The sequence below is a fragment of the Thamnophis elegans genome, chromosome 13 (genome assembly GCF_009769535.1).
Source record: "Thamnophis elegans isolate rThaEle1 chromosome 13, rThaEle1.pri, whole genome shotgun sequence".
Taxonomy (NCBI): Eukaryota; Metazoa; Chordata; class Lepidosauria; order Squamata; family Colubridae; genus Thamnophis; species Thamnophis elegans.
Genome location: NC_045553.1, coordinates 36,723,949 through 36,739,263, shown reverse-complemented (window position 1 = coordinate 36,739,263; position 15,315 = coordinate 36,723,949). Strand labels below are relative to the sequence as shown.

The following is a 15,315-nucleotide window of genomic DNA, read 5'->3' as shown; positions in this document are numbered from 1 at the left end:
CACAACTTCCACTGATCAATGAGGTTTGTAAAAAAACAAAATTAAAAAAAAACCTGGCACTTGCCAGCAGCGCAATGGGATTTATATCGGAACATTATAACGAGGCATTAAAAATGTTTACTCCCTTGGTCCATAACTCCCCAGTTCCCACCCCGAGCCCACCCCTTCTCACAGCTTTGATTGTGTTTGATAAAAGCATGATTTGATAAAATGCTTCTCAGCGGCTGAGTTACTTTCACTGCCACACAGAGGTTAACTAAATATTTCTTAAAAGGCCCATGGATGATTTTAATGTAAACAAAACATAAACCAAAATTTAAAAAAAAAAGGTGATATGGCAACACTACTAGTAAAGTGGGGTACATCACAGAAAGAGAAGTTTTTGCAGGCAACACTGGTTGAAAGTTGTAAGAACACTTGATGGGTGAAGAAACTGAAATGCTAAATTATATACAAGAGGTGCTAACGGTGGCACTGAAAAACAGTCTTGTGTGACCGGGTTTTAAACTCAGTTAATCTATTGCTTATTTATTACATAACCATAATCACACTTGAGACACATGTGTAAAAATGAGACATTGTGGAAAACAGCTTTTTCGTATGAAATTTAACATGTACGTTCATCCAACGTGGAGTGTATCAATAGTCATCGTATTTACAATGCTCCCTTTGAAAGTCCTTTTCTTTATAAAACCATTTGGCTGGCCCAAGGAAGTAAACAGCATATTTTACTGGCGTGAGAAACACTTTTGTAAAATCCCCTATAAGTGTTCTCCTCATTTCAGTTCGGTTAGAGCAGTTGATTTTTGCCCAGTCTTGTACTAAGCAGATGTCCCAAATGCCACAGGTGATACTTACAATGTCCTGATCCTTATGAAGGATGAAAGTCAGTTGTTAAATTTCAAAGGATATCCAATGGCTTTTTCCAGGCACTCGACCAAAGAGCCAGCAGAAAGGAAGTCCCTCTCCACTTCTACAAATTTAATGTAAATAGACTTAGGAGAAATCCCTGGGTCCACAATACAGTTTTGTGATAAAAATCCATTGATGCCAACCCACTCTTTGCTGAAGGTTTTGGTGTTGGCCTGGAAGTGTAAAAACAAGCACTGTTGGAGAGTTCTGACCTCGGCAATGCCAAGGTAACAATAGATGATTCTGGTGGGCTCCATCTCCACTTTGAGGGAAGCCTGTGACAACGGCATTTCGGTTTCTCCCGGAGTCTCGTTTTCAGGTTCTTGGCTGATGCTCTCGTGATCAGGAGATGGTGGCTTCTCGTGACAGTCTTCATAGCCGATGGCATACAGACCAGGGCTCTTTGGAATGCCTCCAGGTAACAAATACTGGACAATATTTCCACCCGTTGGCTTGGAGTGAGCAATAGGTATCCAGTCAATTTCCATGTGCAACTCTAGGCATCTGGCTTCACTGATGGTAATCTCCAAGAATTTGTAATAAACGTTCTTCCAGTTCATTTTCTGCACTCTGGTCATGATGATCCTGCCCTCGGGCTTCTCAGAGTTGAAATATTCCCGGAGTCGCTTGCCAAGGGGAACTTGGGAACTGATCTCAGCGTAATGGTAACGGATATCCTCCTTCCACCGTGTATTATAGCCAATGCCGAATATAGCCAGTTTGTTCGAAAGGTGTAGCCTAGAAAAGTCCGCCCAACTCTGAAAGAGTTCCCATTTTAACTGGACGGATTCCAAGATCTGTACAATATTCTGCATTAGGTCGCGCTTCCTTTAAATAAGAAAAGAACAAAACACAATGGGACTAAGTTTTAAGGTGGGAAATTAAGAAAAAGAAGGAGAATGCAATCACAAAATTCCAATGGATGTATAAACAGGCCTGTCATATGCTAAGGACAAATAGCTGCTGGAAAAATTCACAATAGTGTCTTAAATCCTTATAGTATGAAGCAAAGAGTTTGCTTAACAACAATGGTGTTTGTTTAACAAACATGAGCCATGTTAAGCACTTTCTTTGCCTGCAAAATGGAACCAATTCCATTTATGAGCTCTCCAGTTTGGGAGAGGAAAGACTGATGCCTGGAAACCGGAGAGAAGAGAACTGTCTATATGGAGGATGCTGAGCAAACTGAACCAGCAGTCTGATTTTCTTAAGGCACTGTCATCGTTAATCCGTTGTGGCAAACACAAGTATGAGTTATGACCATAATGGAGCTTGCCTATTATGGTCATAAGTCGCAACTGTCAATCCAATTTCACGACCTTTCTTGCGGCGGTTGTTAAGCAAGCATTTCAGCTGTTAAACAAACCCCGCGGTCGTTAAGTAAACCCCACTGTTCACTATGCCACTGTAAATTGGTAAAGTGATAGCAGGATGCTACAAATGGCCGTAAATGGGTCTGTGTTGCCAAGCACCCAAAGTGCAGTCATGTGACCACAGGAGGAAGTACCGCTGGAACTTCCGGTTAGGGGTGTGTGTGTGTGGGGGGGGGGGGGGGTTGGGGTCCATCAAACTTTTGAATGATTCCTAAGCAACCAGTCATGAATCAAGGACTACCTATATTCTGAGAAGCAATGGGAACTTCTACATTTTTGTATCTAATGCAACTCCTAACAAAGCACAATCTTCTAAAGAAAACCATTGTTGTGTAGTGATTAAGGATCTGAATTAAGACCAGGAAAACCCAGGTTGACGCCTCAGCTAGGGAAACTGGGAGCCATGGAAACTTAACTCTCAGCTCAACCTATCTCACACATCTGGGAAGGCTCCTATTCTGTCTAAATACTGAGACATGCAGGTAGGCTTTCATTCAGTTCCTGCATTCCGAAAACTGCAGCTATGAAACAGTCAACATTTGCAAAGCCATTCAAGGTATACATGCAGTTACCAGACACTGCAACTTTCCAAGGATATTTCAACAGCACGGGTTTGTATTTTATCTGGTTCAGCTGGAAAAAAACCTGAGACCGTTGTATTACCCTTGAAAAGTGCAGATACTTTCAGAATCTTAATTTCCATTCAAGACACTTACTGAGAATCTTCTGAAGATTCTTGTTTTATCTTCAATGTTTTCTTCACTGCCGGCATTTCATCTAAAAGGTAAAGCAGAGGTTAAAATAATTCATAACAACTGAGCCTTGTTACTTTAAAAGGCAATTATAGCCCAATTATAATTGTGTCCAATTTCAGTATGAATACAGGCATCACTGTAGTTTATTATTTATTTATGTATTAAACTTTATTGACTGGACAACTCCAGTGGTTCCTAGATGACATATGAAACTAGGAATAATTTAAAAAGAGCTAAAAATATTGAATCATCCAGACAGTCCAGGCTAAAATAGCAATAGCACTTAGACATATACAGCTTTATAGAGCTTTACAGCCCTTTCTAAGTGGTTTACAGAGTCAGCACATTGCCCCCAATAGTCTGGGTCCTCATTTTACCCACCTTGGAAGGATGGAAGGCTGAGTCAACCTGAGTCAAAATAATCTAATACATGGCAAAACAACACAAAACTGGGGCTATTGAACAAATATTAAATGTCAACCCCGTGCCTGGGACCCAAACCAGCTTTTCAAAGCTTTCAAGAGCCTTTGAGAGCATGCGTGTGCAACCCCCAGGCACGGGAGGAGGGATTTTTGCCGTCTCCAGGCTCTGGAGGCTTTCCTAAAATCTGGGGAAGATGACAATGGCCCAGCTTTCCGGAGGGCCTCTGGGGGGCCGGGGGAGGCCATTTTCACCCACCCTAGGCTTCAGGAAACCCTCCGGAGCCTGGGGAGGGCGAAAAATGGCCCAAACGGAAATTCGGGAACGAACCTCTGGTTGGCCTGTTGGGCCTATTTTTCGCCCTCTCTGGGCTCTGGAGGATTTCCTGAAGCCTGGGGAGGGCAAAAATAGCCTTCCCCAGCTTTCCGGAAGGCTGAAAATCAGCTTCCAGAAGGCTGAGGGCTGCCGTGCCGGCAAATATGGCTCCAGGGGCCATCTGTGGCACACGTGCTATAGGTTCATCATCAGGGCTCTATGCCATACTGGGATTTATAGGTAACTAAACAACCCGTGCCCTGTTAGATCATTGTTTCAGAGATATTTCCTTATCTAAACAGAGAAATATAATGACCAAGGGTGAGCAGAAAAAATGCAGGGGGAAGAGGAGGGACTTCTAACTTCCTGCCAGCTTCCCCATTGAGTTTCCTTGTGGGACTCTGGCAGGGAGTATCGGAAATTTCCCTTCCCAAGGAGAGTTGCTGCCGCAGGGGAGGGGAGGGAGAATAAGGCATTGTGAGACTGGCTGGGAAACTGTAGCTGAAAATGAAGATTACATGACCCCAGCATCCCATCCGCAACCAACAGCCCTCAACAGCAACAATTTCCCCAAATCTCATTCCCTCAGGAGTCACAGGTCTTGGGTTTTGCATCCATTCTGTAAGTTAGCCCATTTGAGGTACCTTGGTTCAAAAGCTAATGCCCTGTTTCACCCAACTGAAGGTTGTGACAATGAGAGTTTTAGGTTGTATATTGATAGATAACCAGCACCTTGAATGGCACTTAGAAGCCAATTGGCATCTGATGCAGTTGGTGTTGCAGTGGTGACAATGAGCATATGGAGTGGTGCCCATTACTGCTCATGCCACTACATTTTCATGCCGCTATAAATTCTGGGTGGTTTTCAAGGTCAGCCCCATGTAAAGCGCATTGCAGTAATGCATTTGTGAAGGGACCGTGGCATGAGTGAATGTCTGAAGGGCCTCCTTAAAGGATAGCAAGAAGCCAAAAGCCACTTTGACATCAAATATCGCTTTACAAATTTCTAGCATAAACCAATTAATTAATTAACACCGACTGATACTAAAGACAAGAAAGTATGACTGAGTATTTATATGGCAGCTGTTAATTGGAACAATAAACAAACGACTATAAAACAGTGAAGATATATTTCATTGAGTTGTACTGGAAAGAACTTTTGATATTATGGACAAGATTACAATGGATAATTGCAATCTGTTTATCACCATGCAAATGACAAATCTCTGTAATGCCATGCTTTCTTTCACTTCAAATAATGGAATCCCCTGCCCCCAATTAATGAATTAACATGAGGTTTCAGTCTATACAGGTAGCCCTCAACTTATCAGTGTCCACCTAACAATGGTTCAAAGCTACGATGGTCTTGAAAAAGTGACTTACAACCCATCCTCCAAGTTATGACTATTGTACCACCCCTGTGGTCACGCGACTGCAATTTGGTGCTTGACAACTGGCTCAAATGTATAGCAATTGTAAGCATCTTCAATCATACGATTGTGATTTGCAACAATCCCAGCTGGCTTCTGACAAAGTTAATTGGGGAAACTGGATATGTTTAATGACCCAGTAAAAATAGTTGTAAAATCTGATCTGGTCACAGATGACTCTCTTATGGACCCCATTGCTTAGCAACTAAAAATTCTGGTCTCAACTGTGGTCATAAGTCAATGAATATCTGTAAAGCAAAACTCTCAATATTTAACTGCGCTTTCTGAAATCTGATTTGAAAGCAATGACCCTGAGAGCTTTTACTGTATCAAAACATGAATTGTGCTATTGATGTTGGAAATACATCACTAAAGTATGCAAATAGAGTCCCATGCTGATTAATGCTTGGGGCCTGGATCTGTTTGAGTCCAATTCAACTCCTCCCTTAACTTTCAAAGCTGACTTGGATCAGTCGCTATTGTTCAGCCAATCTCACAGAATTGTCTATGTGAGTAAAAATTGGAGGAAAGAAGCTATGACACGTAGAACTCCTGGATGAGAGATGTAATGCAATGAATGAATAAATAAATATACAAGCAGGTGGAGTGTCAAATTGTCTACCAAAATAAGAGAGTTGGCACTGCCCCATTTCCTTACTTAAAAGGAGATATCTCGGCCTCAAGTTCAAGGCATGCAACAGGAAGATGTACAAAACAGAAACACTAAGTCCATGGTTGCAACCAAAGTTGCAGTGGCACCAATTGAAGTATTAACAGTCACCAGTGTTTCGGTAAAGTTTGCCACATCTTACCTAACTCTTGCTCGCCTGGTTGGTAACAGTATAGATCCTGACTATGGTTCCCCCATTCGTCCTGCGAATATTCCTCCATTGTGCTACCATCAGACTCCAGCTCTTGATACAAGCCACTGCTATTGATGAGCACCGGTTGGCAGAGTTGAGAATCCCATCCTCCTTGACCAAAGACCTGCTCCAACTGTTCAAATGTGTAACTGCTTTTTCTTTTGCCCACACCATGTTCCTTCACTCGGCTGTAACACCTGCGAAGGGTCTAAGACAGAAAACATGCCTGTTAGTTTATAAGTGGCCCACCTTCTATACCCCTTGTGCCATTTTTATTCTTCTTTAACTTTGTTCTAAACTCTGCCACATTTATTAGATCCTTTTAACCAAACAGGATTTTACGAAGAAGTCTTAAAGCCAAGTTGAATCTTCACAGCCATTTAAACTTCACAGCAAAGAGCACTTGTATTTTTATATTTGCCACAAGAGGACATCACATTTAATAATAATGTTAATATATCAGCTTCATTTATTGGTCTTTTATTGCCAAAACTTTCCCTTCTTATCCCCAAGCTTGCTAGACTATGCAGAATTAAAACCCCCAGTGAGATACCAACAAGCCCGTAAGATATACACATTTACGAAGGGAAGAGAAAGAACAGCTACTGTGGTACCCATAGTTTGAAGCGTAAGGAAAAGTGAGGGGGAATGGGGAAAAGAGAGAGATAGGGAGAAAGAAAGTGAAAGATAGAGAGAGAGAGAAAGAAGTCACCAAAAGCAGACAGCTGGATTGTTCCTTATTCCAAAAAGAAAACAATTAAGTTATTTTAAAAATGTTGGCCTAAACTCTTTAGCTAGTAAAATATATTACTTACATAGTTTGCATCCTTACTAACTCACTCTGTTTCTTGGGAAGCTGCTGAAATTTAAAAGAAGTGAAATCAATAATGCTCTGTATTCCCATGATCAAATATTAAACACACAATATACTAAGATGGTCAGGTCTAATAATAAAACATTAAACCCAACACTAGATTTTTAGGCATCTTTTATATCCTATCTCAACCAGATATTACCCACTTTCACTGCACCTTAAATCATTCACTTGTCAATAAGAAGCCAAATTACATATTAAGGCAAGTGTGAATAAAACACTGCTAAAAATGCTTCTTATCTAGATTTTCCTCTTTCTAACTCCACCCCACTTCTGTTTTTAGGGGGAAATACTTAAATTATGTTTCTTAATGTAGTTTGCTGCAAAGGGTGGGGGTACAGATTAAAAATTGATTAAAATGGGCAAAGCTTTTCCAGTTCAAATTGTTAGGAGCTCAAGACACTTCCAAAATGGCTGAAATAATCAATTTTGAGAGCAAAGCAGCACCACTAAGATTGACCCATGCAACATAACATGACACTTTTACGGAGAATCCAATGCCTTGAGAATGGTGAGCCATTCACTGCGTACCAATGCTTTCTTTCCCTCTCATGCAATCCTGCCCAGATCTCCAAATTTATCCCAACTCTCAAAGGAGCAGATTATGAAGAAAAGAAAAGAAAACTGGCCTGTTTCCACTTACACTGATGGAACTATTTTAACGCGACTCTATCCCACCTGCTCTTCGATGAAGAACAAATATAATTCACTGATAGAAAGGGGATGACAATACCTCTGAAATGTTAAAAAAAAATAAAGTAGAATAAGAATAGTCTTGCTTTTCAGCACAGCTCTAAGAAAGTGAAGCAATTTGGTCATCTCAACACGGTGAAATCTAACTATTTCCAGAAAGCTTATATATTGAGAGTGGATTTCCCTTATGACTCTGCTGCAACCTATCTCTTCACCATGCAGTCAGGTAAAAAGTTACTGTAATCAGCATTTTTTTTTAAATTTTGGAATTCCCTGAAATTTGAACGAAAGTCATCAAGAATGAAATTGCTTTCAAGATGCAGAAGAAGCAAAACACAAGTGGGGGTCATGATAGGAGTGAAATGAAGAGGATCGAAAATCATTTGCTTGGGTAAAGTAACTGTGTCTTACCACTCCCGTAGTATAGGTTCCTTCATCCTATTCCATCATAGGTATAATAAAGGACTTTGGAATGCTTGGCAAAGGGTTTCCAAGGTTATTGTTTACTTCTAATAAAATGAGCATAAAACTGGGGAATGGAGAGATGCAAGGCGAACCCCATAGTAAATCACTAACCTTATGGGATAGATCTTGACTTTTAAAAGATTGTTGTCAATGCCTAAGTTTCTTAGACAGAGTTTGGGATTATGGTACGGATAGCAACTCACAAATAAATGGGATTTTCCCAATTTATTTTTAAACCCCAAAGATGGTTTAAAAACTTGCTTAACGACTTGCAGTGAGTCAATCTGAGAAGGATGGAAATGTGACATGCCAAGTATTTGCTATCGCCCTCTGAAGTTAGTGCAGGCAAGGACATTGGCCCAAAAGCCTCCAGGTACTTTTCAATCTTATGGAGTCCAATTAGTCTTTCAAATAGCCAATTCCTGATTTCTAGCATTTTTTCTAAAATTTACTTTACAGGTTCACGTCATTTTGCTGGTAGCACATAGGGTCTGATATGCATCAGTCTCTAAATCCTACTTAGCTTTAAGTATTACAATATTCTACCCTCTTTTCCTATTTAGAAAAAAAAAACATTTTAAATAATTCTAAATATCTTTCAGAGAAATATGTACACATTTCTTACTCCTTAGGAAGTGAAGAAGTATACTATATTTCGAAAGAAAAAAAAATAACAAACACAGGTCAACTCTGGTTACAATTCAAGATGTTCTAAATAAAAATTGGCATATTGTTTGTCCTTTTCCCCACCAGACATTATGAATATATGTTTTTCTCTAAATTTGGGAGCAGGAAAGAGATAATAAATACATCATCAATGTAAAATAGATTTTAAGTCATTGCTTATGTTTTGACATTTTTAGCAAGTTGCACAATCCATTTAGGACAAACAATTTGGCTTAGTCCTATAAAAAGGCAAAAGAATGTTGCCTAGAGTCACATCACATAAATAAAACTGAATCTACTGAAATCAAGACACTTTTAGTGTGTGACAAAGCTGATCATCTAACCAAGGTGCAGTCTAAACCAAGTCACTAATAAAAGCTTCTAAAATTGTTTTTATTAAGAACCAAGCTAAAATAAACAGTCCCTCCCAGAAAGTTAACCAAGAAATCTTCACGTGCTCTAATAAGATCATCTGATAACTCCATCATCCACACACAGTTTGAAACTGCAAATTAAGCCCAACTGTTTAAGAGAGTCCCTTTTAGTGGCCTCTTTCAATATGACAGAAGCAACCTGGCCCAGCAGTAATCCTATCCAGTATTCAGAACAATTGTAAGAATCCAGATTTCAAATGAATTGCATAAACCTGCCTGCTGAGACACAGAGCAGGAGAGTAAGAGACAAAGTGATAGAAAAACTCATGGATCTAGTTGTAACGCCATGAAAAAAAAAACATCTGCTGTGACAGCTTCATTTAGCAGAACAAATCATCCATACTGTTATTGCAAATGGACAAAGCTGTCAGACAGTCACTGGTAGGAAAAAAAATGCCTTATTTTATTGTTTTACTTATTTTACAGTTAGTGTTCTTTATGATATACAATATCCAGCTTGCATTCTAACTTTATGCCATAACATGGCTCGTTTCCCACCCACGCCCATTGGGTTTTGTACAGATGCATTCCAAGGCAGAAAGCAGAATTTACACTAGATAGGTATCTACATCATGCTAAGCTAAACAAATCTAAAATAAAAATAAACACAGCAACACTAGCGCAATGCTACAATGTCTTACTCGATGTTAAAGCGACATCCCACTTTGCTTCCCAGAATTCAAGGAGCCATACGGGGGCATCCCTTCCTACACTTTTCCCCACAATAGCCGAGTGGGAAAATGAGTTGAAACTATGAGTTCCCCAACTTAACCTGGTGAGCTTCCATGGCTGAGAGAGAACTCGGACCTCCCTAAAATTTCCTGAGGAAAATAGGCGCTGAATGATTCTGATGTAAAAATTAACTTTAGTTTAATTAGTTAAAGCGTAAACAGATATGCACTTACATACTGACATTTCAAACAGTTTTGCAGTACTAGCAGTTCCTAAATCTATCAATGGAAAATAAATATCAGCAAGCACAAAGGTAAACATGCACAGCCAAAGGATCTGATCCCATTAAAAAGGATCCCATACAACACAATGGGAAAAGAGCTTAGTTATATGGGAGCAATCAACCCTGGCTGCTCTTTGGGAGAACAGATACCAAAGCTGAAACTCAAATATTTGGCTGCTTAATAAGAAGAGAGGAACTCACTGGAGAATATCCTGATGGTGGGAAAGATGGAAAGCAAAAAAAAAAGAAGAAGGGGAGGGCAGAGGATGAGAACGTTAGATAGTTGTCATCAATGCAATAAACATAAATTTGGGCAAACTTTGGGAGAGAGTAGAGGACAAAAGGCGTGGTGAGCTGTGGTCCATGAGGTTGCAAAGAGTTTGACACAACTTAAGACAGTGTTTTTCAACTACTGTGCCACGGCACACTAGTGTGCCGTGACATAGTGTAAGGTGTGCCGTGGGAAAAACACTTTATATATAGTCAATATAGGCACAGAGTTAATTTTTTTTAACATTTTCTAATGGTGGTGTGCCTTGTGATTTTTTTCATGAAAAAAGTGTGCCTTTGCACGAAAAAGGTTGAAAAACACTGACTTAAGAGACTGAACAATTACAATATAGGACACGAGTGTCAAATTTGCGGTGTCACATTGCCGTCATGTGATGCTTCACAACATTTTCCCCATTCGCGGAGGTGGGGTGGGCATGGCCTACACGTGACGCATCCAGCCCATGGGCCACCAGTTTGACACCGATATAGGAGGCTGGAAATTGGAAGAAATCTATGCTGAGAGGCAAGAAGCTTGGATATGTTATTTACGCAAGAGTGCATTTATGATGGGATCTAACACTTTTTAGAGGGAGAATCTTCATGATCTCTAAAGCACATCTAGTAGACAAAACAGATTCTGAGAAATTATCTGTGTACCTAAGCAACTGCTGGCTTTTAAAAAATAAGATTGCTTTAGTTCTCCTACAGAATGAAGGAAAAGCAAACTGTGTACATTAAATAAATGGTTGATTCTAAAAAATGCCATTATACATTATATGTGCCACCTTGTCAAACAACCTAATTTCACATTTGTCATTTTCAACACAAGGCCTGCTTTATTTGTGCTGAATATTTAATACATAATGTATGCAAAATTTCTCAGAATGCAAAATTTCATTAGATGCTGAATTTAAAAACAACACAATGCTTGTGGACTTCATTACAAATACATTACATTATATACTGTACAGTACAAACAAATTTAACTGCTGATGTGATTTCTGTGAAGCCTGGATCACCACAATGTCATTATTAGCATATTGTAGCTTTTTAAAATATGGAAATGGATGAAACGTTGAGTTAAAAATAAAAGTCATTTGTTGTTAAATTGTTTCCCTAGATTTGGCTTGCTGTCTTTCTACTGATTTCTGTCGAGAAATCAGTTTCATAATGTTGGCCAACCTTTAAAGCTTCTTTAGGAATGAGTCTCGTACAGCTGAAAACTATACAACACTGCTTACACACATACATACACACACACACACACACACAAAGATTTCTACACAAAGGTAAATTTCACAATATTTACTCTCAGCTAGCTAAAACAAGGACCACTTTTCATAATGCATGTATAGTAAATATTCAATCTTCATTACAGGTGCATACGTTAAATACAATCTTTTAAATTACCGTTCTGTTAAAGCAGAAGTATTAAGCAAATATCATACCTATAAATTCATAGTTGAGCAAGAGAGCTGCAGACAGAAAAGATTCTGTTATGGGAAGAGAGTACATTTTTATGTTTTCCAGACACCAGAACCAGCAACAGTTTTGTCTTCCCTACAAAACACAGCCTTCAGTTGTCAAATGTTATTATTTGACTCATAATTATGGCCAGTAACAAAATCACACAAAATATCAGAATTCTACATAGCAAAGTCTGGCGACTGGCAGACTGATAAAAAGCATAGTGTCCACCATGCATTAGGAAATCTATTTTTCAACTCCTGAAGAAACCATGGTGCATCTTATTTAAAAGCAGCATTTATTAAAATAAAAATGTAATGCAATCAGCAAATTTCACAATCATAATAGATTAAGATACATGTAGGCCATATAGGATTCATGTCAGCCACATTTGCAGCACCTTCTTTATGGGCTACCCTCCAGAAGTTTCACATTCTAGTGAATGTGAAACTTCAGAATTGGCTAAAGACAACACCTGAATTTTAAAACTTCATTTTAGCAGAAAGAACTTCACAAGGTGTCTGCTTGTCTTTAGGTCTACCATAAGGAGCAAGGGATAGTACTACCCATGTACTACCCAAGGCACTGCTACTTTTTAAAAGATGGAAGCATTCATTCAGCTCAAAAAAGTCCACCTTAATCAACCCACATGTGCTTCCTTTTGCAACTACTCCCATCCTTGTAATCTGGCAGGAAATCAAAACAGATTACTTGCGCAAGTCTTTTCGGCATTAGGTCTCTCTGAAGTTTACTGCGTTAAATATATTTATATAGCAGGAAGGTCTAGCCACATTCCATACGACTCTCCCCACTCATTTCCTAGAATGCTTCCCACATAAACGTCAGCGTTTCCCTTTACCAATCTAACTTAATAACATTTAGGCTTAAAGTCCCCAAACAGAGCTAACCAAGTTCTCATCACTGACTTTTTGGATGAATTATTTTGCATTACAGAGGGCTAAAACAATCTAATGCAAACTCAGCCCCTAAAAAAACCGTTCATCATCATCATCATGAGGATTTACAATTACAAGTAACCCTCAACTCACCACAGTTCACTTAGTGGCTGTTCGAAGTTACAACAGCATTGGGAAAAAAGTGACTTACGACCGTTGTTCACACTTACAACCTTTACAGCCTTTCTATGGTCACGTGATTTACATTTGTACGCTTGACAAGTGGTTCCTATTTAGGATTGCATTGTCCTGGGCTCCTGTCATCCCCTTTTGCGACCTCCCGACGAGCAAAGTCAATGGGGGAGCCGGATTCCCTTATTACTAATTTAACAACTGCGGTGATTCACTGAACAACTGTGATAAGAAAAGTCCCCAAAACTCATCGAACAAATTTCTCACTTAGCAACATCAATTCCGGGCACTCAAAGGGGGTCGCAATTCAAGGCCCACCTGCACTGACACCACCTCTCAACTCGGCCCCAAAGGAACTTCACAACAACCAACAACCACCCAGAGCACAACTTTACACCCCGAGGAAACCCTTTGAGCCTCTTGACCCCATCCATCCTATCCTGTGTTTTTGCTTTGAATTGCGCGGTTGTCTGGTCTGTTTTTTTAAAGCGCGCCCTTCCCTTTTAAACGGGCAGGAGGAGTCGCTGCTCCCAACAACTTCGCTCCTTCCAAAAAAAACCTTAAATATAAAACCCTTAAATATAAAACCCTTAAATATAAGCGGGGGGGGGGGGAGAGAGGCGGAGGAAGGGGGTTGTTCCGAGGGCCATGTGCTTTCCTTGAAGCTATCCGGGGCAACGTCAAGGCGCAGATCGGCAGCCCTTCTCACCGGGGGCCTCAAGGAGCGAGCATCCTCGGAGAAAGCCACACACACGGCCGCTGGCAGAGCAGCCCCGACGGGGCATGTCCGGGAGGGAGAGAGGGAGGGAGGGACCGGGGAGGTTTGGCTTCCCTGGAAGAGCGCCGCGTCCTCAGCATCCCCGGCTTGTCGGCCGCGCCGCCTACCTTGATGCGCTCTCGGCACTGCGAGGGGGTCCGCTCGTAGCCCAGCTCGGCCAGGGCTCGGGAGACGCGCTCGTACATGGCGGGCCCGGGGGCCTTGCTGCCGAAGACGGTGCCGGCGCCCTCCAGCTGCTGGTACCGCGCCTCCACCAGCCGCTCGTTGCCCCACACGGCGATCAACGCGTTGGTCTCGGCCGGCGTCCACGACATGCCTCGACAAGCCGCCGCCGCCGCCGCCGCGCTGCTGCCCGGGGAGAAAGAGACGGAAGGAGAGGCCCCGACGCCGCCTCCCCCAGCCCCGGCGGAGGTAGCCGCCGCCGTCACCGACCCCGCTCCGGCGGGGCCTAACGGGGAGGCGCCGCTGGGCGTGGAAGGGTCGGAGAGGCTGGGGTTGCCGTCGCTCAGCGCTCCGGGCGAGCCGGGAGACAGCACCTCCATCTTGGGGATCTTGAGCGGCGACTCGGCGGCGGAGAGCTGTGAGGAGCCACAGGGCGCCGCCATATTGGGACTACGGGGCTCAGCGGGCGGAAGTGACGGAGGGAATCCAGGGGGCGGGGCTTCCGCCAGGCGGCGGCGACTGGAGGGCCAAGCGCGGGGAATGCAAACAGGGAAGAAGGGGGCTCGCGCGCCGGCAGGGGGCGTGGCCGCACGTGGCGAGCTGGGCGGGGCTTTCGGCCAGGGCGGCTGAGCTGCACATGGTGCAAATGGAATGAAATGGGGCGGGGTTCGCTTGTCTCTTCGCCCTATTCATTTCTTAACCTGGCGATAGCTGCAAATCGTGGCCATATGTCGGGACTACCTTTGGGCCATGCCACGTGGTTTTCTAGGAGTTGATGTGACTATGTGTGTGTATGTGTACACACGCACACACACACACACACACACACACACACTTCTAAAACTATACACATTCAACCTCATTTACTGCATTTGGAAAAACACACAGAGAATCACTTTCTGCCACACATTTAAATATAACTTCTGTTCATTAGAACATTATACACACCTTCAGATGTTCTTCCTAGCCTGTACATGACAGTTAGAGACAGGAGGTATCATGGATTGAGTAAAATGGGGTGAAACTCACTTAACAACGCTCTTGCTTGGCAACCAAAATTTTGGCTCAATTGTGGTCAAACCTCAAGGACTAGGTCCGCCTTCCTCTGCATGGCAGCCTTGTCCTAGTAAACGCCTCCTCCTTTCTGGCAATTTTCCTCTCTGTTAGAGGCACCAAAATACTCCAGACAATGTAAGGTTTCCTGCTGGAGCAGGGGGTTGGACTAGATGGCCTCCAAGCAGTGGTTGGATTTACTACCGGTTCTGTGGGCGTGGCTTGGTGGGCGTGGTGTGGCTTGGTGGGCGTGGCAGGGGAAGGTTACCGCAAAATCCCCATTCCATCCCGATTAGCTGGGACTTGCGAGGCAGAGAATAGATGGGGGCAGGGCCAGAC

The 15,315-nt window shown here is 42.1% G+C and overlaps 1 protein-coding gene across 3 annotated transcripts; it reads right to left on the bottom strand.

Annotated features, from left to right (window-relative positions):
• MSANTD2 (Myb/SANT DNA binding domain containing 2) lies at positions 1 to 14,381 on the bottom strand. Of its 3 annotated transcripts, XM_032229834.1 has the most exons (4): positions 13,869 to 14,381; positions 6,018 to 6,276; positions 3,002 to 3,062; positions 1 to 1,740 (listed from the first exon to the last, which is right to left on the bottom strand). In XM_032229834.1, the coding sequence occupies exons 1-4, from the start codon at positions 14,364 to 14,366 to the stop codon at positions 888 to 890; spliced, it is 1,671 nt and encodes a 556-aa protein (XP_032085725.1). In that variant the 5' UTR covers positions 14,367 to 14,381; the 3' UTR covers positions 1 to 887. The 3 variants fall into 3 exon arrangements, with proteins under 3 accessions (XP_032085725.1, XP_032085727.1, XP_032085726.1); XM_032229836.1 differs by lacking the exon at positions 6,018 to 6,276 and having other exon boundaries at positions 1,652 to 1,740; XM_032229835.1 differs by lacking the exons at positions 1 to 1,740; positions 3,002 to 3,062 and adding an exon at positions 6,884 to 6,927 and having other exon boundaries at positions 6,152 to 6,276.
• Positions 14,382 to 15,315: the final 934 nt, after the last annotated feature.